Source organism: Acomys minous, assembly GCF_964271855.1.
Source record: "Acomys minous genome assembly, chromosome: 16".
Taxonomy (NCBI): Eukaryota; Metazoa; Chordata; class Mammalia; order Rodentia; family Muridae; genus Acomys; species Acomys minous.
In genome coordinates this window covers 19,608,761-19,633,067 of record NC_140498.1, presented here as the reverse complement: position 1 = coordinate 19,633,067, position 24,307 = coordinate 19,608,761, and the positions used below count along the sequence as shown (strand labels likewise).

The following is a 24,307-nucleotide window of genomic DNA, read 5'->3' as shown; positions in this document are numbered from 1 at the left end:
CATCTCCCCAGCCCTGGGAACCTTACTTTAAATCATGGTTGTCTCCTGCGGGCCCTGTCTAGTCAGAAATAACATTTCGCAATGCTGAGGCACATCTCCTGTACCAACACCTGCCCTACACAGTCCACTCATGGCTGACCCCCTTACTTCACAGTATGGAGACTAAGACACCAGAGTTAATAAACCAGTTGTTTCAGGTCTGTCTTCAGCCACCAGTACTTCCCATCCCCCCCCTCACCAGCCAAACTGTTTGTTTTTTGAAGACAGGGTCTCTCTGTGTTAGCCTTGGCTGTTCTGGAATTCACAAGAGATCTGCCTGCCTCTGCCTCCCAAGTCCTGGGATTAAAAGAATGCGCCATCACTGCTCGACTCTTATTTCAACTTTTTTTTTTTTTAATGAGACAGGGTTTCTCTGTGTAGCCTTGACTATCCTAGACTCGCTTTGTAGACCAGGCTGGCTCGAACTCACAGAGATCCGCCTGCCTCTGCCTCCTGAGTGCTGGGATTAAAGGCGTGTGCCATCATGGCCGGCTTCTTATTTCAACTTTTAAGTAATCTTTCCTGAGCTGGAACCTGATACAGGTTTCCAGCCAAGAGCAAATTTATATTACATGTTAGGTACGCAATCCCAGACAGAGGTTCAGGGAATAGTCCATCCTCGGTCCAGCTTCCAGCAACCACAGAGCCAAACTGGTCAGGTGCTTAAAAAATAAATAAATAAATTGAAAAACCACTCAACATCTCCAGCTCTTATTTTCGCGAGGATAACAACACTTCCTGCTCTTAAAGGGAATTTATGACACACATTTCCTTTGCAAGGCAAGTCCCAGAGGCCAGGAGGCTTTTCCAGCTGGTGGGAATCTCTCACTCTACTAGGAGTGGATCTGGCTCTTACCAGCCCTGCCCCCCACCCCATCCCCCTCAAATCTCGGCCAGCCCGCAAGTGCCTGGCCCTGGAGGAAGAGCATGCACCCCACCCCCACCCAACTGGCTGGAAATCTAGATCTAATAGCAACAAGCAGGAGCTTCTTTGGGGGGAAGGGGAGAGAGTTCTCTTGTTTTATTTAAGTGTGTGAGCTCTCTGCATGTGATGACACTTGACACCATATTGATTTCTTTGTTTGCCTGTTTGTTTGGAGTCAGGGTCTCCAGCCCAGGCTGGCTTCTAACCCTGGAGGATGACCTTGAATATCTGATCCCCCTGCCTGCACCTCCTGAATGCAGGGATTGCAGGTGCTGGGGATTAAGGCTAAGGTTTAGGGGGTACTAAGGTTTAGTGGGTACTCCAGGATCATTTTACTGTCTTCCCAGCCATCACTGGTCTAACTTACCTGTTTTCAGGCAGGGTCTCATGAAGCCCAGACTAGCTTGGAACTTGTGTGTGGTCTCTCATATATTTGTATGAACGTACGCTGTGTGTGTGGAAAGGCCGTGTCCCACAGCACTTACGTGGAAGCCAGATGACAACTTTGGGGGCCTGACTGTCTTCTTCCATTGTGAGTTCCAGGGACTCAGCTCAGGCGGCCAGGTTTGCTTGGCAGCCACTTTTACCTTCTGAGCCATTCTGATGGCCCCGTGAGTTTGAACTTCTATCTAATCTCCCTGCCACTGTGACACTTACGCAGTGCTGGGAATCAAACTCGGGACCTCATGCACACCAGGCAGGCACTCTACCAACTGAGCTGCAGCCCCAGCCCTCACCGCTGCTCTTAAAGACGATCTTAATCCAAACACCTGGGCATCATCACTCTGCCTCCGGGATTATTTCCTGGCCGTATCATATTTCAGGGTGGATCTGATCCTTTTGTTTTGTTTTAAGCAGAGCTTCAATGCTGGGATTGGGGGTGGGGGAGTGTTCTCACACAGCTTTTTAGGACTACATCTAGGGGCATCCTATTGCTGATTGCATGGGATATTTCCACTTTCTTGGCCAGACCCTGTGCCTGAGGGCAGGGAGCTGGGCATCAGGAAAAGGCATGACATTCATTCCTCAGCAGAAACTACAGAAGATCAGACTGTAGGATCCCACCTCCTGTCTTCCGTGTTCTGGGACCATTCCAAGTGGCCAACTTCTCCCGACATCCATTCATCCCTCCCACTCTCTTCTGGAACATTCCTCTCTGTGATGGTTTGAATGAAAATGCTCCCCCATCCCCCCCCACCCCGTAGGCTCAGATATCTGAATGCTTGGTCCCTGGCTTGGTTGAACTGTTCAGGGAGGATTAGGAGGCGTGCTACTGGGCTTGGAGGTTTCAAAAGGCCACACCAGGCCCCCGTCTCTTTGCCACATGCTTGCACAGCAGATGTGAGTTCCCAACTACTGCTCTAATGCTGCCTGCCAATCACCAAGCTTCCTGCCATGATGATAATGTATTAGCCCTTTGAAACTGTAAGCCAGCGCCCACCTCCCCCCCTGCCCCCCCTGCATTAAATGCTTCCTTTTATGAGTTGCCTTGGTCACAGTGTCTCTTCACAGCAGTAGAATAACTAAGATTCCCTCCCACAGGCTCCATGGGTATCAGAGACCACATTCCCAGAGGCAAAGCAGGTTGGATTTCCCCCAGTAGAAACATTCCCTAGCGTCCCCACATCTAGCCAGGCCTCCCGGGCACCCTCAGTGATGGCTGACATTACTTAGCACCAGGCTCACTGACTTGACTCCCAGACACACAGTGTCCCACACCTCCAGACAGGTGGCCTAGGGGATACCCCCTGCTGCTTGGCCCCGCCCTTTAGTCCTAGGTATGAGGAAGATACAGCCTGGGGCACCAACCACAGGGCAGGTCTCCAGGTCTCTCTTAGAACCACCCTTAGCACCCCAAGGAGCCCTCTGGCTCAGAAGAAACCTGTCCATTGCGAGGGCGGCATGTGTCATGGGGAATGGGTTGGAAGCCCCCTTTCCTGGTCCTCAATCAGATAGCGTCTGCCACTTAGGAAGCTTGCTGGGAGCAAGAACCCTGGAACCCCATACTTGGGGACATTAACGCTGAGCTCTCAGATGGTTCCCCATCAAGAAGGCTCTTACCCACAGTAAGTACTGGCCTTGACCTAGGGGTAGCAGGCTGGTGCCGGATTTACCAAAGAGATTCTATGAAGCCCTGGTCCATGAAGGATAAAGCGCTAATGATGAAGCCCAACGTTACCGCGCGTGAGACAGCACAAGCTGGAGCTCCAAAGTTCTAGCAAAAGTTAGAGTCTAGGTTCCTCAGATTGGGGCTCCTCTCTTTCTGCATTTAAGGTCCAAAGGAAAGATTTCATCTTTGTGGGAGTCCCACAGAAAGGTCAAAGAGGAGAAAGCTGAGACCTTGGCTTAGTTCCCCCCCCCCCTTTCTTTCCACTGCCTGAAGGCGGACTCCCCTTTCTCTCCTGCTTAGGGAGGGGCCTGGGTGAACAGCCATATGGGAACCGCTCACCTCGGCCCTGTCCAGGGTCCTGACTCTTGGTCAGGGATCTTTGGCCCTGGGCCTGGTTAGTGTGACCCCATTAGACAAGGAAAGGTTATCTGTTTTTCCTAAACCTACCCCTCGGACATTTTGCAGTTTACTACGTACACACTACTAGTGCAATGCTAAGCACTGTGGGTCTTCAACTTCCCTACTCCACTACTGGACACACTTAGGAATACAAACAGAGACTTAATCACAGCGCTTCCTTGGCTCTGCAGCTGGGGGTGGGGGAGTTGAGGGGGGCTGTTTCTGCACCAGTCTGCCACAGTATGTGTAGCGTGACCAGCCTGGCAGTTATCCCATAAGGCACTGAGCAGATGGGGCTCCCAGGGATCCCTTTTTGTTAGGGTGCCTGGAGCCTTTGCCTCCAAGGCTAGGCTCACTAGCTAGGCCCTCTGCTTGCAGTTCATTCATCAGAGCATGCACACACTCCTGCAGCCAACTCCTAGCTTTTCTCTCCGCCCTCTCATGAGCCAAATCATTTGGAAGCTTTCATTGATGCTTTCTTCTCGGCCCCACCATAACTCAGAATTTATACCGGCCACAGCTCAACCCGCTCACTCAGGGGATGAGGAAAAAGCTCTCAGGCTGCTCTCCAGCCTGCTGCGGGAGGGAAGGTTTGGCTGCAGTTCAAGGCAGGGAAGATGCTTCAGTGGACACGTCACAGCCACCTGCAGGGGCTCCTGGTCTAGGTCTGGGCCATGCACAGCCAGTCCCCAGGAGGCGCCTTACAGAGGTGCAAGTCTATTTTTAGGTACAAAGCCTCTGGGCTGGAAAACCCAAGAGGCAGGGGAATTTTCTGTCCCATGCAAATCGTTCTTTTTTTTTTTTTTCTCAGCCTTTGCAGACACCTGTTTCCTCCCAAGGTTGATCCCAGCCAGTGTAGAAGGCATCCCCCGCCCCCTCCGATAGCTTGGAGGAGGCAGGGCGGCGGCGGCGGCGGCGGCAGCAGCAGCAGCAGCAGCAGCAGCAGGAGATAGGCTGGATTCTCAGAGGCAACATCCTCAGGTCTTTGATGAGCATGGCAGTTCCTGCCTCCTGAGTACCAGGAGCATCTTACTCCCTACCTCACAACTCCCCCAGAGGCATCTCTATCCACTTCCACGCAACCCAGGTTTGGAAGATATCAGGGCTGGCATCAAGATGGTCCTGTAGGTAAAGGTACTTGGCGCCAAGCCTAAGGGCCTGAATTTGACCCTTGGGATCCAAATGGCAGAATGACTCAACTTTTTCAAGTTGCTCTCTGCCCTCCAAACACATGCCATGCCATGCATTCATGTGTACCTACATGTGTACACACACACACACACACACACACACACACACACACACACACACATCATTGTAACTTAGAAGGAACATGGGAAGACCACTCTCATGGGGTCCCAATCCCACCTCCCAAGGGGAGGGGCCTAGAGCAGGGCATCTTGGGAGACAAGGAGTCATTTTTGTTTTAAATAGAAAGCTCTGGGGAAGACCATCTAAGAGCTCACCCCAAACACACATGTAGGGGATGGATGGTAAACATTGACACCAGATGAACCCAGAGGGGAGCAACAGAAGAAAAGGGGGTGGGGTGGGGTGTGGCTTGGGAAAAGGCCTGGTCCCTGACTCCCCCCCCCCCCACGCCAACTGCAAAGCAGCTGCACATGTAAAGACCTGGTTGAAAACGCACGGGCCCTTGACATCCTCACAGCCACATTTACACCCAGAGCCTCTTTTCTGCCCAGTGCGGTGTCCGCAAAGTCCTAAGCAGGAACAGATAGAGCCCCCGCATGCATTTTTCATCAGCCGCATGAAGCAAGAGCTTGTGGTCAAGTTCACGTGCCAAGGACTCCCTCCACAGAAGCCGCCAACACCTTTACTTGCAGACCAGGAGATGAAGGTAATTCCCTGGGTCAAAGCAATAACGTGGCGTACCATGTGTGTGCACATGAAGCATGGTCATGGTCAGAAGCATGCTGCTAACCAGACGGTTCTGAACACGCCCATCCTTCCGCCCAGCACCAGCAAACCTTGCGGCCCATTGGCTGTGTGTTGAAGTGTCCCCAATCCCTTTACTTTTTCACTCTACTGTGTCAGCTCTAAACCCTAACTGCAAGTGGGCATGATGCCTGGTGTGGTGGGGCACACCTTTAGCCTTTAGTCCCAGCACTCAGGGGGCAGAGGCAAGTGGATCTCTCTGAGTTTGAGGCCAACCCGGTCTACATAGCATGTTCTAGGCCAGCCAGGGCTACACAGAGAGGCCCTGCCTCACAACAATAACAACAAACACATCAGATTGTATTATGGCCCAGTTTATGCACATTCAAAGGCTTCCCTCAGGTCAAGAGGTTAGACCAGTGGTTGTCAACCTTCCTAATGCTGTGACCCTTTAACACAGTTCCTCATATGCTGTGGTGACCCCCAACCTTATAATTCATTGCTACCTCAGAACTATAATTTTGTTACTGTTATGAATGGTAATGCCAATAGCTGATATACAATATACCTGATATGTGACCCCTGAGAAAGGGTCATCTGACCTCCCAAGGGGTCACGACCCACAGGTTGAGAACCCCTGGCTTAGATGAACCAGTTCCCCCGTTCACTCCATCCTGTCACCCTGGCCACCTATGGCACTGGGGGTGGGCCCTCTGCCAAGAACACGTGGCCCTCATGCATATGCTCCCCTCCTTCTCTCACTCCCCACAGGTGCCTACCCCAGTCACCTCCCCGCCACCTTCCCACTGCTGCCACCCTACCTCCGAGGGCTTCTTTTCGTTCTGCCGGGGCCAGCCCGACTTGGTACTGCTGGGCAGTTTGGAACATCTTGATGCGGATGTGGGTACCGCGTGACCTGCAGAGAGATCACAAGTAACAGCATCACCCAACCACACAAGAGGATGAGAAGGCTCAGGGAGAGCTCTGGCTTGCAGGATCAGAAGATGGGAGGCACTGTCCCTGCTCTGGGCCCCAATCTTTCCACAGACTAATGGAACTGTGAAGGTTCCTTCACAGACTCCTGAGAGGGCCTTAAGAAATGAAAGGCCGTCACCAGCTTCTACTGTGGCTCTAAAGAAGACCCTGGCCCTCTCTGAAGTTCTGTTTCCTACTTGGTCAAGGAATGCTGGAACATTCCACGCCCTGTCTGCAGTCTGGCCCGGGGTAGGTGCACCACGGCACTCCTGGATGCCCTAGTAGGTTGCAGAGGAGGGGTAGAGCACAGGGAAGGATGGATCTGAACAGACCAGGCTAGACCCAAGTCAGCCTCCTACTTACTGGCCACCACAGGCGAATGATTTGATCTCTATAAGCCTGGAAGAGGTGGGTGGGTACAGTGTTAAATGCCAACTTGATAGGAATCATCTAGAAGATAAGGTCTCCAGGCACACACCCAGGAGGGGGGGGGTCTATTTTGACTAGGTAAATTGAGGTGAGGTTAATTCCAGTTGCGGGTCCTGGAATGCACAAAAGCAGGAAAGCAAGCCAAACGGGACCCATGCACATCACCATGTCCTTTCAGCCATGACGGATTGGACCCCTGAACCCGTGAACCAAAATACACAGCAACAGGAAAAGAGACTAAGACAGGCTGGCCTCGAACTCCTGCTCCTCCTTCATCGGCCTCCTCAGTGCCAGGATGATTTGCTGGTCTCTGATAGGAGTGTGATGGTTTAAGCTAGAAGTACCACAAAAGTCCATGGGTCAAAGAGTCTGCCCTCGGGACAACGCTAACGGGAGGTGGTGTGGCTTTTTTAGAACCCGGAGCCTCAGAGAGAACATCCCAGAGGCCAATTACTCACACACTGAAAGTCCCAAAACGGTGAGCTAAGTGAACCTTCCGTTTTGTAAGTTAATAACCTTACATTATTCATGATAGTAGCATAAAGCTGATTAACAGGGGTAAGACATGAACTGCCTGTTTTCTAACAGCTAGTCAAACCATATCATAGCTTAGGATTCCTCAAAGAGCCGTGACTGTAGAGCCCGAGGCCCTTGCTAGACTACAGGGCTATGGCCTTAGCGAGAAGAAACAGGAAGACCCAGGGAGGTCTCACTACGCAAGCCTGGCTGGCCTGGACCTTGCTATGGAAACCAGGCTGGCCTTGATCTCCTATCGCAGCCTCAGCCTCAGCCTTCAGGCTGCTGGGATTGAAGAAGTGTGCACCACCACAGTGAACTCAAGATCCGTGGTTTTGATGAACACAGGAGTTTAGCAGTCATGGGTGGGCGCAGTGGGTGCAGCTGATGGAGAGGGAGTGACTCCAAGGTCAGGTCCGACCTGCTGCTGCTGCAGGACTCAGGTACCCATGTGCCCGGTGACTCTGCAGGTGTCTGTACCAAACTTAGGGGCAGAAAATGCAGTTCTTGGTTTTAACTAAGCCAGGCCACATTGAACATACTGCGGCCACAGCACGGTAGACGCTGTGAGCCCCTCCTCCAGCAAGGGGGTGGGGTGGAGGAGCGGGCTACAATCAGAGACAGACTCACAGGACAGCCAATGAGGCCTGGAGGCAGGACAGGGCCAGGCAGCACCAAGCCCCTGGTTGCTAGGGAGACAACAGGGGTTTGGAACTAGAAGGGGCCTGGCTTCCTGGGCCATCAGAGAACGGGCAAGTTTTGTCACCACGCAGGAGCAAAGCTCTTACTGTACAAAAACCTCTTTTTCTGCTCCCAAAAAGTTATCTGCTCTCCTCCACTTCTAAACATCTAACAGACACAGCCAGACCCTTATTTAAAATCTACCTCGGGAAAAAAAATCTACTGCCAAGGTTCCGTGAAGGCTGGGCTTTGTCAACATTTATAAGAACACCTACTGTGTGCCAGATGACTGCTGGTAAACAGAGCAGCAAACTGACAGGAATCCTCTCACCAGAGTTCGCCACTGGTTAGAAAGTTACTTACTATAATAATTAGCTAACTATAATAAAGGGCAACAGGCTTCAAGTCTGTTTTGTTTTGTTTTTTTTTTTTTTTTTGGTTTTTCGAGACAGAGTCTCTCTGTGTAGCCTTGGCTGTCCTGGACTCACTTTGTAGACCAGGCTGGCCTCGAACTCACAGCGATCCGCCTGCCTCTGCCTCCCGAGTGCTGGGATTAAAGGCGTGCGCCACCACGCCTGGCTTCAAGTCTGTTTTGTAGAGACTTCTAAAAGGGTCCCGACTGGACAGAACACCAAGATTCTTTCCCCTTTCTATCAGGCAGCAGCAAATGCCCTGAGAGGAGTCAGTCTATTCCAGTCAGAAGACAGCCTACATACAAGGTAGAGTGATAGAAAAAAGGTGACGGCGAGGCTCTGGTAAGGGCAGGGACTGACTACGCATCAGGGGCAGAGGATCCTGACTTGACTTGGTTTTACCCATGTGGCTCTGGGCTGAGCTGAATTGGAGGGTCAGCCTCCTCCTCCTCCTCCTAAGTCTCTGGGCCTGCCAATGTTACTTAACCGCTGTCCCTGTGGAGACGGGTGGGAAGGCCTTACTGTCAGTGGTGTCGGAGTTGTCGCTGCTGATGGAGTACTTCCGCCTCTTCTCTTCCATCTGTGACAAAAGGCAAGACAGGTCATTATCCTCCCAGACACCAGGGGAAATCCTCAATTCTTCTAGAAAATACACCATCACCTACATCCTCAACCTCTACTTCCATGCTGAGGAAGGATACCGTCCCGGCCCTGGTCCCTACCTACCCACAGGGCCGGGAGACTGGGCAAAGGGGGCTCCCAGGGAACCCAACTGGGAAAAAGGGCCCCCAGGGAACTCAAGACAAACACAAGTCCGCCCAGTGCTGTGAAAAGGACCGCAGGAGAGGCCGTTAGGCACAAATCGAAAAGGCAACAATGACCACTCAAGTCCCATTCAATGAAATGAGCAGACCAGAGAAGGTGACCCACTGCAGATACCTCCTGAGCGCCCCCTACAGGGAGGAGAAGAGGAAGTAAGAATGCTCCTTCCAGGACCATGCTGTCAAGGTAAGACAGCAGGCCCATCACTGAGGCCCAATCCTGAGTATGCTGGCTACTGGGGTGTGGAAACAGGGTATCCGGTCCCACCCTCAGATAAAATACAGTCCTGCCTTATCTCGCCTGCACCACCTAACTTTTAAGACACTAAGGATGGCTTCCCCCTCACAGTGCCGAGTTCCTGACAGCTCGGTGAGCTATAAGCTACAGGCCCCTTTGCAGATGAAGTTTGCCTCACTCTGCTAACAGGCCGGATAGAGATGAGTCCCGAGCTCCTTTTGTACAAAGAATCTGCTTCGGCCTGGAAGGCTGGGCCTACCCCTTCTTCCTCTGGTCTCGCAGAAGCTTAGAGAACACCTGAAATGGTTTTTAAATACCTAGCCCAAGGTGTCTCCACCATGTTCCTGGTCAGTCCTAGGATGGCCTTGTTCTTAGGGAGACAGCACCACAGGACAGTCCATCTGCCCCCCAACACCCACTTGTCCTCTACCTCCAGCCTGCCCCTGTCGAGCTTTGGGGTGACTCCATCTTCCTGTAGTGTAACAGATACGCTGAAATATCCACTCAGCAAGTGGGGCAAGACAATTATGCAGACCTCTGTCTAAGCCTTCCTGCTGTACCCCTGACCTCAGCTAGGAGCCTCTTACCCACAGTCACCCCAAAGGAGGGGTCTAATGGGGCTGCCTGCTTGCTGCCTAGTATCTCCTAAAGGACGAAGAGCTAAGAGGCATCTGGCAGTGCAAGCCACCCAAGAGGCAGGAATGAGAAAGGCCTCACCTCTTATGGTTGGGGGAGGGGGTCCCCTAGCACACAAGGACCCCATGGAGCTCTCAGAAGAGCCCTTGCTAGGTATGACAACTACTTCCCTTTAAACCTGACTGAGGCTTAGGGGTTAACTGACTTACCCAAGGTGACAGTGTTTGTAGTGGACTTAGAAGACTTCCCCTCACCATCAGATTTCATGGCCTCTCTGCTGCAGAGGGGGAGCCCAGAATCAAAGCCGTCACCCTCTGTGACATTGAGGAAGGCTGACTTCGAAAAGAATTGTGGCCTTAGCCCACACCTGGCCCAGCCTAGCCTTGTCAATAGTGTGGCAGTAAGCTCCCCCATCTAACCCCCCCTCCTATAATGGCATTCGCTCATTTTTAGCCAAGGGGGCAACAGTACTTCCAAACACGGCCTCCTGTAGCACTAACAGCCAGCTGGGGGCCAAGGGTAATGCTCAACTGTCAACAGCCATGTGCTTAGCATGCACAAGTCCCCGGGTGTGACTTCCAGTCCAGGAAGAAGAGGAGGAGGAGGAGAGAAGAAAAGAAGAGGAAGAAAAGAGGAGGAAGAGGAGAAGAAGGAAGGAAGAAGAGGAAGGAGGAGGGAGGAGGAGGGAGGGAGGAGGAAGGGGGGGCGGGGCTATGGATTTAGGAGTGCTGGGTTCAAATCCTATCCCCACCACTACAGGGCCAGAGAGGTCTTGGCAAAGACCTATTTCCCCTAGGAGGTAAACTGGATCTAATTTCCCCATATATCTCCTGAACTTAAAATGCTGGCAACTGAAGTCAGAATTTGAAGAACACCCTGAAAGGGCCAAACTCAACACGTTTGTTGGCTACAATCAGCTGGCGAGACTGAATGAGCTTTGTGAAAGCACTCTCCGTACAGTGACTGGCTGGAGCATCATATGGATGCTAGCTAGTAAATGCATGGCAGCCTTGAGCCAGAATGGATAGCCCTGACTGAGGCCAGCCCCTTGGAAAGAATAGGCAGTGACCATGGCTGCCCACACCCTTCTTATAGTGTTGAGTCCTTGCCCAGAAACCAACAGGTGACCTGTCAGCTTGCAGACCTACCCCAGGACACCTCAGTGAGGCAGCCCTTCGTCTCACAAATCACCTGGCCCACTGGCCAGAAAGGGGACACAGACTGCTAAGTCAGTGGGTGGCTGGGGGTGATGGTGCTGCTGTCAGCCTGGCTCCCAGCTCTCCCCAGGCAGGAGGATCTGCTCTGGCAGATGACTTCAGTGACACATGGCACTTGCTTCTGAGAGACGGAGGGGAAGTAGTCCTGAAATCCTGTCTGTAAAAGGAGAGTCTTTTCTTGCCATTCTTCTGGGTCCACTATACTTCCTATACCACCCCAGTACGGGAAGCCCTCCTTTGGACAGTGGCCCGAGGCCTCCTCTGAGCCACAGTCCCGAACACACCCACCTCCCCCAACTTTACTATCGTCCCCCAGTTTCCAGCCCATCTCACATGGCCCCTCTGTGCTCACTCCCCCGCTTTCACAGACTTCAGACTCTACACGGAGTCCCAAAGAGATCTTCAGAGCTTGAACCCTATCGCACTGTCCCCGCCCCCAGCGTCCCCCCCCGCCCCTCCCCTCCCGCTAAACTCTGTCACAAGCTTCCAGCTGATCCAAGGCTGGATGTCCATATCCTTGAGAGAGCGAGCCTGTACCAATCTGGACCCTGTCTACCACAAGTTCCCAGTGGCATTCCCCCCCCCTCTTGCCACAGCGGGGACCGAACCTAGGATCTCATGCATACAAGGCAAGAACTCTACTACTGAGCTATAGCCACCGTGCCCGGCCTTTCTCTTTCCTCTTCCAAGCCAAAGGTTCTCCATTGTTTCCAGGCCTGGGCACACAAGTTGTGCCAGCTGCCTGTTGTCGGCTCTCGACCATTACCCTTATTTAGAGAAATCAGCTGCCCTGTTTCTCTGCCTTCAGAGCGCTCAGCAGTGTGTTGAGCTACTTGCCAACCGTCTTCCTTGGGAATGAGTAAAGAGCATGCCTGGCTAGACCCTTGTGTGAACGCCAGGAACTCTCACAGTGCACCCAGTATAATGGGGAGTACTGAAGACACTCTGGTCTCTCCCTCCTGGAGTGTCAGGACCACACAACAGCCCAGCTGGCCGGCCTGCTGCTGGCAGAACCAACACCCCAGCCCAAGATCCCCTCCTGTTTTCAGTCCTCCTTCCCTGTCTTGACCCTACACATTTTCCAGGCAGCTTTATTTGGTTGGGCTCCTGGCTAATGACCAATGTCAACTTGGTAATAGGGCAGCAATTTGGTGGCAGATGTTTCCTTGGCAGCACAGGCCATCGGCCTTAGTCCTAAACTGAAGTCCTAGCCCTGGGACACCACTGTGCAATGCCAGTCTCTTTTTAAAGATGTCTCTGCAAATAAATTCAAATAAACACCCTGGGCCTCCATTAACGCCCTCCCAGCTGACCCTGGGAACAGTGGGTCTTTCAGGCCAGCTACTGCAGCCGCTCCCTGGGGCAGTTAAAACACCCCAACCTGGCCTCTGGTCTCTCCTCTCCAGGGTCCACCAGGCCTGCCCTCACACACACAGCAGGATTCCGTCCTGCTTTTAAAAAAAAAAAAAAGTTGGGGGGGGGGAACCTTCAAGCAGGCAATTTACCATTCCAGACACAATCTCTCAGAGAGAAACAAAAACTCTCCCTGTCTGAGGCAGACCGCGAAGGCGTGTGTGTAATAGGATGCTAATACAATTTAATGATATTTCGGCTGGAAAACCTGTCCTCAGAGCCTCCTTGTGCAGGGAAGGCCAGACACTGAGAAAACAGGAGCTCGCACACTCTTAAACTGTTTCAAATGGGGGTCACAGCCTCACTCTTTCCCATCTCTCATTAACTTTAATGCCTTCTCAGGGACAATCACTGCAGATACAAAAAATGATTCTGTGCACACAAGGCAGAGGGGCCACTGTCTGCGACTCCTTCTCCAAGCCCAAGGAGAGCTGGAACCCTCTCCTACCACGTCACTGCCCACCCAAAAATCTTAGTGTTCCAACCAGGACCCAGCTTCCAGCACCTTCCTGCACTATGCAGGCCAGCTCTAAGGTCCCAACCAAGAAGATGCCAAGAGTGTGATCGGTTCTGTCTAATTTATCATTTGGTATTTCCTTAACCCTATTCCCAGACACAGGGCAAAACTCAGTAGACCGTTCCTAAATCTAGCTACCCACGGGCACCTGTTAAGATGCCTCTCATCAGAGATGGCTCACCCTGGAGCTGTAGTGCACACAATAAGCTGGCTTGCCTCAGTTCATTAGTAGAGTTAGAGTGGGTAACACTTTGCAGGTGCTACCACATGCCTCACCTCGGGCTTTGCCTTTTCTTTCTTTCCCCACTGACTATAGAGCTAGGGATTGAACGCAGGGCCTTGCGCTTGCTTAGACCAGTGCTGGGCCATCAACTACATCCTCAGCCTCCCCCCCCCCAGTTTAGTCCAACCCAATGGCTGAAAACTGAGACCTACAGTGCCCATTAGCACAGCTGGAAGTGTCATTCAAAGCTAGGCTAGCTGACTCCTAGTTGTCAAAGGAAGGCTTACACTTCCTACTACGGATGGAAGTTTTCCAAACTCCAGCGAGGTTTCTGAGTTGGAAGCTAAGAGGCTGCCAAAGGCTCCACAACCAACTCCCCTTACTGCCTAAGCTTTGGGCTAAGACCTGCCATTTAAAGAGGCACGTGACATAGGTCTCCACGTTGTACAGGCGACCCGACAGGTCAAAGTTATCCCCCACCGCCAACTCTAGCTTAGCCTCCCTCCCACACAAGGCAAAGTTCTGTGAGACCCCCAGACACCCTGTCCCACATGCAGTGAAGCATCTGATGGGGGCATAAGACAACCAACCACCTTCTAGTCTAACAGAAAGACCGGTTATAAATGACCAAAACATCCTGCCCACAACCTCAAAGATGGGGGGGGGGGCGTTTTGACGTCAAAGGCTTAACTTAGATATTAAGGTACAATAGGGACCCAGGGACCCCCACATACACTGTCAAGGAGAGCTAAGTGGCTGAAATCCTTGCCAGCCTGTTGGATAGGAGTCACTGGCCATTTAGCCAGGCAATTTAGGGAAAGGGAAAGCATGTTGGATGGGAAGACCTTCTGGAAACATTTGCTGTCTCCAAAGCCCAAACAACCCTATCCTTAAACACTTCATCTCTAGAGTGCTGGGAAGACCCTTGGCCAAACAAGTTTCAAAACCAACATTCACTGTTAAGTCCTGCTGCGTTGGGTGAGGCCTACTTCCCTCTGAAAGGCATTTGCTGTGGAACCAAATGCTTTCCCACTCAAAACAGCAGCCAAACAGCACTTGGAACAACCAAGCAGAGGGCTCCAGATCAAACAAGCATCTTCTCTCCCCCCCCCCAAACCCCATGCAAACTTTCTCAATAAATTATTCGCCTACTTCGGATCAAAGCCTGTTTTTTCAGCCTGTGACCTAAAAAGCAAATAGCATAGCGTAAACATGAAAGCCCCCCTCCTTGACTGGGTCAGTTTTATTACTCACTCCTTCCCTCCCTTTCAGTTCATCCCGTTGTTTTCCTCCGCTGCTTAATAGATTGCCCTGCGAGTCCCAACCCGCCCAAGGAAGCCTGGACAAGAGGGGCTGGAGGGCTGGTGTGTTCACTAGGGACCCTAAGGGGATGAAAGAAATCAGGCGAGGGGGAAAAAGAAGACAGTACCCTGGGAACCCAGGAAACAGGGCCAGGCCCGGTTGGCAACCCTTTGCCTGGCTCTTCTGCCAAATGTCCTACTGGGAATTTTACCAGTGAGAGGAGGGAGCCTGTCTCTGGGAGGGGAACCCACCTCCCAAGCTCCGGTCTATTTGCAAATAATAAATGTTATGAGAGAGCATCCTAACTCAGAACTCTTCATTCAAAGGAGGGGGGGGGCTCCCTAACCCCTCTGTCACTTCCCTGAAAACAATCATAAGCCCTTCCATAGACCTCTTGAAAACTGCCTCTGGGTAAAACTTTGTACCTCGAAATCTTGCAGATTGGCAGGGGGCGCGGGGGTGGGGGGTTGTGCATGCTAGAGGCAAGGGTGAGGTTTGAAAAGCTGCAAAGACTCAGGATAGAGAGTGCAATATACCCTCCGGCATAAAGAAACCCGGTGCCCCTCCCCCGCACCCCCAGCAGGAGGCCTGAGGCCAAGCTGGTTTAAAAAAAAAAGAGCCCAAGCCGGCTGCAATAGCTAAGGGGATTAGAAGAGGGTTGCGCGCCTCTAGCCTGCCCCTGGTGGCGGGCGACGAGCACGCAGGCTGGAGGCGCGCCGGCGTGATTCCGACCGCGGGAGCTGGGAGGAGGAGCCGGAGGTGGCTGCGGGGGGCTCCGGCCCAGGCGTAGGAAGGGCAAGAGGCGGTTCGGGCCGGGGGCGGTGCCAGGAGGTGGGTGGGCTTGGAGCGCGGGGCGGGGGGAGGGGTCTAGGGGACTCGAGGAAGGGCAACTGAGCCCCGGGTGGGGGCGGGGGCGCTGAGCGGGGCAGAAGTGTGCAGTAAGGGGACAGGGCTGGGTTGGCCGGGCCTCTCTTGAAGGTAGAGGGAAGCCTCCAAGCCGGTTTTGCAGACGTCCTCACCCTCCGGCAGAACAGCTACCAGTCGCCAAGCTGACCCAGGATCAGCCCTTGCCCGGAGAAGGGGTGTCTCGGGACCTAGGGATGGGCGGGAAGGGACCGTGGGGAGCCACAAGTCTGCACCCAGGCGGGGAGTGGGCGAGCAAGAGCCGCTCCGCAGGCGCAGGCAAGTGGGTGGGAAGGAGGGAGGGAGAGGGAGGAAGGAGGTGAGCCGGGAAGATGCCACTGCCGGGGGCGGGGCCGGGGATCCGGCAGAGGGACTGCAGCAGAGCTTGATGGGGGCGGGGGCTGCAGTGTCACTCATTTTGGGGTCAGGTGCATTTGTCCCAGGCAGGGCCCGCCACTGGCTTGTGGCTCCAGGGTACCACCCGGAGTGTAAAGGCGGAAGGCAAGGGTCTGCAGAGTCCTCCCTGAAGCGGGACGCGAACCAGTAGAGTTGGGAGAAGGTAAACAAGGGCCACGCCCCCTGCCGTCGCCCCGTGAGCGCGCACCCGCCGCTCCGGCCGTCGCCGGTACATTTCCACTCTCACAGCGCCTCTCCCCCGCTGGACTCCATGCAGCCCCGGAGGGCTGCTCTCCCCTACCCAGTTACGTACCCAGGCTGCTTGGACTGCGTACCCTGCACTCACCTGGGAAGGCTGTCCCCCGCCCCTTAAAAAAAACTAATTTGTGCAATGCCTCTGAGCCCAGGAACCAAGCATGCTGCCCCCGCGTGCAGCGCCCGCGTGCACCCAGCCTGGAAAGGGGGCGCAGGGCGGAGGCGGTGGCCCCCGGAAGGTGTCTAGGACTGGACCGGCTGCACGTGAGCCCAGCGCGGGGTCATGTGCATCGGCTCAGCCCCGTTCGGCACCCGGACGTGCTGCGTATCAACAAAATGAAACTCCGGGAGACAGAAGGGCAGATAGCTTCGGGTTTCCCGTGCCCCGGTGCTCCGCCGCTCGGCTTCCCCACCCCGCACCCCGGCCGCGCCGCAGCCCCTCGGGCCGGCCTGAGCCTGCGATGCAAGTTGCAAAGCCCCAGCGCCCCCACCCGCCCGCGCCCCCTCGCCGGCCCAGGGGCGCTTTGCCGCAGTCATTAATAAAGAAGGTCGCTAGGCTCACCCTTCCAAAAGTTGTTGCATGCGCCCCTCTCAGCCTCCCCGCACTGTACTCTTTAAAACACGGCTGACCAACATGCGCAATCTCTCTCCCCAGTGCTGTGCGTCCCCCCACCCCCCTCGCTGGCTTCCTAGAACAAGCAGCCAGCAAGAGAGAGAGGGAGCGAGCGAGCAAGAGAGAGAGGGAGCGAGGAGCATTGGCAGATCTGTTAAAAAAAAAAAAAAACCACAAAATAATGTCGTGGAGATGCGCAGGGCCCATCCGCCGGGGACTGGTCTTACCTTGCTCCGAGGTGCCCTCCCGAGGGGCGCTGCCCTCCGCTACGCGCCGCGGCGGGGGCCGGCGCGGGAAGGATGCTCCCGAAGCCAGGAGCTCCTGGGGCCGGCGCGAGAGGGCGGGGGGCGCGCATCCATCCGGGGTCGTGGCGAGGGAGGCGACCGGGCCGCGGCGTCCCCCAAGCCCCGCTCCCCTGCTGGGAAGACGGTCAGCCCTTCAGCCTAGAGCTGGTGCCGCTAGGAGTGGGCGCAAAGTAACTCCATGGACGCTACTTACCAACCCCCCCCCCCAAAAAAATAGCCTCCAACTGCGATGGCCGCGGTCGGCACCATTCACCAACCCCCTGTGTATGTTTCTGTTTCTTTTTAAACCAAGACTTCCTTGTGATCTCTTTAGAGGGGAAAAAAATGTGTTGGGGTGGGGGTGGGGTGGGGGCGGGCAAGAGGAGAGGGAGGGGGAGTAGCCACTTTTTTCTAATTCACTCGGATCTCCGCTCCCGGCACCCCCCTCCGTGTTCCCCCCCCCCGCCCAGTTGTTTGGCTCCGGCGACAGTCCCAGGTAGCGTTGCGGGCCCCCGGGGGGGTTGCCCTGCACGGGCCCCCGCCCGCTTGCACGCGGGCCCCGACTCCTCGTGGACTCCGGGGCGCCCCCAGCCCGCCCTGTCCCCAGGGCCGGGCCCGAGCGCCGGCGGAGCCCGTGCAAGTCCCATCAGGTCGGCTCACACTTCACACACTCACACACATACCCCGCCCCTCCACTCGCTCACTCACACTTTCTGCTCACACCCCGCCCCCTTCGCGCCCCAGACCCAGGCGGAGCCCCCCGCAACCTTTAAAAAAAAAAAAAGCAAGCTTATACTTAAAAAAATCTTTTGGCGCCATATTAATGACGTACTTAAAATTTGCCATTTCTCCCTGCGTCAAAAAGACGTTTCTTTGCAAATAGCAGCCTGGAGGCGACACTCGCAGAGGAAACGAGGCTTGCGCGGAGTACCCCGCCCGCCCGCCCCACCCCCCCGGGACTCCGGTGCTGGAAGACCCTCGCCCTCCGCCCGGTTTCGGAACTGCTGGTTTTAAAATCCGAAACGAATACATCGCGTGGCGGTTTTTGTAGCGCCAGAAGTGAGCAGAAAGTGCTGGCAGGAGTGGCAGGGGAGGGGTGCGCACGGGGCTTGGGGGAGGGGGCGCGGTCCTCCTCCCCCACCCACACCAAATGCAAACTAGCATCCCAGGCAGGGAAACTTGAAATTGTGAGCGACCTCCGGAAGAAAAGGGCTGTGCTTGGGGGGGGGGGTTCCCCTTCTTGGGCTCGTTGCCCCCTCCCCCTCGCGGGTGCCTCCTGGCGCCCGGTGCTGCCCTGCATTTCCGGGGGGTGAGGCGTGCTGTGACGGGTGGGTGGCTAGCAGGGTGGCAACACATCCTAGCCTCAGGAGGAGTTTGCCCCCTGGCAATCCCTTCCTTCTGCCTCGTGCCTTTTGTAACCGCAAAGGGTTAAAAACCGAGGGGCAACTTCCCAGGGCTGGTACTTGGCGGAGAAGTGGGGCGCCCCTCTCCCCACCCTCTCCTCCTCGCCCCTCCTCCTCCGACTCCACTTCCCGACTTGACCTTGTGGTGCACAAACAGTGCTCTCCAAGCCTCGCAGTTTCTGGAAGAAGAGCCTGCGCTCGCCAGGCGGGCGGGCTGTCGGGCGGCTAGCCGGCAGTGGCGGAGCCTTGGGCCGGTTCCCTGAGCTGCGGGCCACACCCACCCAACCCGCTGCGCCAGGGGAGCTCACCTTCTCTCTAGGAAGGAAAAGGGCAGGCCTCCTGGATGGGTAGGCGCGTGGGGGGCAACCTTCTGCCTCCTGGGAATGCTCCAGCTGGGGAGGTTGGCAGGCTTAGGGCTGAGGTTTGGGGAAGCCTGGCCCAACATCCCTAAGGCATTTCATCCTTGCCAACGTTTTCTGCCTTCTCCAAGATAATCAAATGACCCCCCCCCTCCCCAACTCACCTTTGTTTTTGAAGGCAGGTGGATGGGTTTTTAAAAATCCCTTTCCCTCTCCAAGACTGAAGGTTGTTTATCTTTCCTTTCCCCTCTACCCCACCCCGCCCCCTTTGCACGGAAAGATAAATATTCAATTTACATAAGATGACATTTATGTGACAATTAAGAAGATTCCCCGATGGAATGTTGTGAACACATGTGCTTATAGGAGAAATAAATCTAATAATAAACAAACTCATAACAGCTCAAATCCTCTGACAGGGAGGTTGTCTGCAACAAAGAGGGGCATGATGGAACGGGCGCTTTCTGCAACAAGAAAGAAAGATGAGCTCAAAGGGAGCCGCCAGCGGAGTTTCCCCTCTGTGGTCTTCATTCACAAAGTTGGAAGAGGTTTGTTTGGCAAGAGGGGGGGCTGTGTTATCACCTCGTAGTTAGCCCTGGCTCCGGTGCAGTGGTCCACTGAGAAGATTTTCCCAGGCCAAGGTCAGTGTCTCCTAACAGGTGTTGGAGGCCGGGAGTGCCTAACAGCTTGGTAAATGGCTTCTAATCCTGCCTTTCCTTTTCAGAAGGCTGGTTGAAGCAGGCCAGTGAATACAACTCTCTGGATCTGTTTTTCACCTGGCGAGAGGAAGGTTCCAGAGACCACATATACCCATGTATATGAATATGCAAACTTAGATCCTGTACAAGTAAAGCCAGACCCGGCTAAGAATGCACAGTCTGCCTGAGTGCTGGGCTAGTGTTTTCTTTCTTATAAACTTTATTTTTTAAAAATTATTTTTAATGACGCACAGGTGTGCGCACACCTACTTTTAATTATGTGTCTGCACGTGGGCAGGTGCACACCGATGTAGGCAATGCAGGCCAGAGTTACAGATGGCTGTGAGCCACCTGATGTGTGTCCTGAGACCCGAACTCAGCTCCTTTGGAAGAGCAACAGGTGCTCTTAACCGCTGAGCCATAGCTCCAGCCTTTTCTTTTTTTTCTTTCTTTCTTTATTTTTTTGTTGGTGTTGCTTATGATTGAACCCAGGGCCTTTTCCATGCTAGGCAAGAACAAGAGGACAGTGCTCTCGATCTTTCTTCTGAGGATGCACACAAGAACTCCAGTTTGGGCAGAAGGAGGACGAGAAGGGAAATTGTAGGAAACTGTGGGCCACACGGTCAAGGACCTGACAACAGTGTTAGCCATGAATCTGGGATGTAGGTGGAAACACAGTGTATAGAGACAGAGAGTCTAAGGTGAGCCACAGGTTTGGTGTTTTGCCTGGGGTGTCTGTCTGTGCAGGAGAGGCCAGGCCACGCTGTTTCTCCTGGCTATCAGGAGCCCATGAACTGCAGTGGGAAAATGTCTTGGCAAGGAACTATAAAAATGACCTGCAGAAGCTGGGCGCTGGTGGCACACGCCTTTAATCCCAGCACTCCAGAAGCAGAGGCAGAGGGATCTCTTTAAGTTCGAGGCCAGGCTGGTCTCTGGGCTACAGAATGAGTTTCCAGATCAGCCAAGGCTACACAGAGAAATCCTGTCCTGAAAAACAAAACAACAACAACAACAGAAGACCTAGAAAAGGTGATAGAGGGGAGGAGTGGACATGCCATGGGCATACGTGTCCTGCCGTGCCCTGCGTGTAGGCTAGTCCGTTTCATCCCCCACAAAAGCCCATCTGCCCTGTTCAGAAAGGCTTTAGGAACTCAACAGTAATCCCACAGGCAGCAGTGGTGAATGGACACCTAAGTCTTGGTGACCTTGACACCAGTGTAGTTGCCCTTTGCTACGCATCAGGAAAAAAAGTAGCATTATAGGGCTGGAGAGATGGCTCAGTGGTTAAGAGTGCCGCCTGCTCTTCCAAAGGTCCTGAGTTCAATTCCCAACCGCATGGTGGCTCACAACCATCTATAATGAGATCTGATACCCTCTTCTGCAGATAAAGCACTCATATACAATAAAAAAAAAAAAGTAACATTATAATATAGTCACATTATGATCGATCTTAGCAAGAGTGACTGCTCTACTTGGTCCTGAACGAAGTTCTCTAACTTGGGGCCAAGCCAGGGCCCTCGAAAGAGTCTTTGGGAAACACCACTGGTTTAGGACCAAAATCCCCTCTAGTCCTTGGATTCCTCCCAGCTCTGTGCTACCGTCCAAGGCTGACGTTGAAAGTGCTAACAAAATGATAACCATGAAGCTGATTTGAATCCCTTGCTATTAAAAAGTCTCACAAACCATTCTAAGAAAGGGCCGTGGAAAAGGTACCATTTGTTTGTTTGTTTGTTTGTTGTTCTATTTGTTGAGGGCCTCATGGCCATCACCAGTCTATAGACACAGTTCAAAGGAAAAGACTGCAAGTGCCCAGTGCCTTGGTACCATCTTTCTGGTGGGCAGAGATACACAGCTTAATTAAACAAACAGGAAACTTGTTTGGTCAGGCGTGGTGGCTCACACCTGTCGTCATCTCTGCACTTGAGAAGCCTGAGGCAGGAGGAATGCCAAGAGTTAAAAAGCTAGCCTGGGCTACACCGTGAATTCAACTCAGCTAACGCAGCAAGATGTGACTATGAAGTTGAGTGGGGTTACCCTCCCCGAACCAATAAGAAAAATGGGAAAGGGGGAAGGAAAAAAAGATGTTAGCTGTGTATGTATGTGCCTGCGTGTGGATGTGTGTGTGTGAGAGTGCAAAGTGCCCATGGAGGCCAGAAGAGGGTGAGGGGCGCCTTAGAGCTGGAGTTACTGGCTGTGTCAGCCACTTGAATGCTAGGAAACCAAACTCCCTTCCTCCGTAAGAGGAGTATGAACTCTTAACCGCTGAGCCATCTCTCCAGCCCTAACAAAAAAGATTAGGAATTCATTGAACAATCCCAGACTAGCCTCAAACTCACGGTGTAGCCCAGGTTGGCCTCAAATTCTCAGCAATCTCTATGTCTCAGATACCCAAATGCTGGGATTGCAGGTATGTTTGAAGATAAATTAGGTGCTAAGGTGAAAACTTCAACTGGAAATCAAAACACTATAGGGGTACAATTTTAATTTTTCTTAACCATTTATTCTTATTTCGTGTTTATGTATGTCTGTGTTTCGTGTATGTGCAGCGCCTGCAGAGGTGAGGAGAAGGCTTCGGATCTAGGCGGGTATAGTTTTAAATTGGATGGTCCGAGAAGATGGTTGGTTAGGAGTGAACTTTGTGTGGGGGGGTGGGGGGGGGTGGGAAGGGGGAGCATTCTAAATCAAAGCTTCTTAACCTGGAATTTAGGGACACTCCCCTCCATAGGTCTGTGGGTAGAATTCAGGGGCCTTGACTCTTGATGAGAAGAAAGGTCACGTCTTCATTTCCATCCCTAAATTGTAGCTTGTTCTTCAGTTATGAATAGGGACAACACATCTTCACTATTCACTGCACCTGTGACATGTTTGCTGGTGGAAATCACAGGTATTTCCATACTCCACTTACAGCTGTTACTAATACCCTAAAATACCATTACGCATCACTACTTCAAATTATGCGGCTCCCGTGACTTAATAAAGCGCACATATTAGTGTGTTACACATTTTGAAAATAATCTTGAGAGTTGTATTTCAATATAATTAGGTTTCTTTATAACTCATAGGGCCTGTTTCAAGGGGCTGCAGGATGGTGGCAGGCTCACACTTACTATCCCTATCTCGTAGGGGGCTGATGCAGGGGGATCAGGAGTTCAAGGTCATCCTTGACTACATAGCAAATGTGAGGCCAGCCTAGGCTGCCCAAGGTCCTGGATTCAACTCTCAGCATTACAAAAAAATAATAGCAATCTTGTATGCAAGAGGAATTCGTAGGTATTAGAGTACTTGCGCCCATGGCACAGACAAGGTTAAGAGGCCAGCAGGTAGGTGTTCTTAAGGGGGTGCTAGCTGTCAAGACTTTGTAGGGCCTTGTGAGGGATTTGGCTTTTGCTGGAGTGACAAGAGGGTTTGAGCAGAAGAGCGTCATGATCTGACACACTAGATTTCACAGGACACTCAGCTGTCACGTGGAGATCAGACTGGAAGCTGAAGGCAGAAGCAGGAAAAGCATTTAGGATGGAGGATGCTACCATGGACCAGAGTAGTGGCAGTGAGAATGGCCGAAGCGGGTAAGTTCTCTGCAGTGGAAGTTTTGGTGTCTTTAAAACAAAAAACAAACAAACAAAAAAAAACAAAAAAAACCCGCAGTTGTGTTATGTAAACGTGTTTTTGTTTTAATCCCAGGTGTGGGATATGGCGCTCCTTCAGATTGTCCACAGCAGCGGACTGTTTGCCTCGCGTGCAGGCTCTCAGATTGGCCTGACCTGTGCCAGCTGCAGATAGTTTAGTTCTGGGGGCCCTGAGGTCAATACCAGATCCAGGAGAGAGATGAAGGAGGGGGAGCTCCGAAAAATAAGGCACCGGCCACTGCTTCCCCCTGCTGCTCCTGCAGTTTGATGAGAAGCTGGAGAGATCCTGAAACAAAGATTGGACTTACCCCCCGCAAGGAACCCCAGTTGTACAGAAAGTTCAAGGGTTAAATGATACTGTCTCAAAACAAAACAAAACAAAACAAACAAACAAAATAGTGCAGATACCCACAAGTCTCAATAAGCAGGTTTAAAGCAAGGGCCAGGTATCTATGGATCTCCGTCTTCAATAGTCGCTTAGTTGTCCTTTCTGTTTTCTGAGTTAGGGTCTTACACTGTAGTCCAGGTTGGCCTAGGAGTCACTAAGACATCCTTGAACTTGTAGTAATAATCCTGCCTCAGTCTCATGTACAAGGATTATAGGCTCAAGTCACCATGCTTGCCTTACTTATTTTCTGTTTTTCTCTTTATTGTTTTTTTATTTTTATTTATTTATTTATTTATTTATTTATTGGTTTTTCGAGACAGGGTCTCTCTGTGTTAGCCTTGGCTGTCCTGGACTCGCTTTGTAGGCCAGGCTGGCCTCGAACTCACAGCGATCCACCTGCCTCTGCCTCCCGAGTCCTGGGATTAAAGGCGTGCGCCACCACGCCCAGCCTATTATTTGGCTTTTGAGACAGGGTTTCTGTTGGCATACTTTTAAAAGTTATTTTTATTTTGGTTCCTTAAATCTCTTTCTCTTTACTCCACCCCAGTCCCTTCTAACACCCCAACACCAGGTAGGGGAGAAAGAAGGTTAGTGGGGCCAGGCGTGGTGGCGCACTCCTTTAATCCCAGCAC

General features: G+C 52.9%; 1 protein-coding gene across 7 annotated transcripts in view; it reads right to left on the bottom strand.

Moving 5' to 3' along the window:
* Positions 1 to 19,313, bottom strand: part of JADE2 (jade family PHD finger 2) — a 46,505-nt gene extending 27,192 nt beyond the window's left edge. The window contains exons 1-4 of one of the 7 annotated variants that reach the window (XM_084764132.1): positions 17,145 to 17,578; positions 14,743 to 14,830; positions 8,906 to 8,963; positions 6,191 to 6,285 (exon numbers count right to left, since the gene is read on the bottom strand). In XM_084764132.1, the coding sequence (XP_084620258.1) occupies positions 6,191 to 6,285; positions 8,906 to 8,963; positions 14,743 to 14,830; positions 17,145 to 17,272 (369 nt within the window). In that variant the 5' untranslated portion in view covers positions 17,273 to 17,578. Of the gene's footprint in view, positions 1 to 6,190; positions 6,286 to 8,905; positions 8,964 to 14,742; positions 14,831 to 15,769; positions 16,375 to 16,395; positions 16,817 to 16,866; positions 16,969 to 17,144; positions 17,579 to 18,743; positions 18,864 to 18,912 lie in introns of those variants that run through there. The other 6 variants (XM_084764129.1, XM_084764128.1, XM_084764127.1 and 3 more) reach the window with 6 other exon arrangements.
* Between the last annotated feature and the right edge of the window lie 4,994 nt (positions 19,314 to 24,307).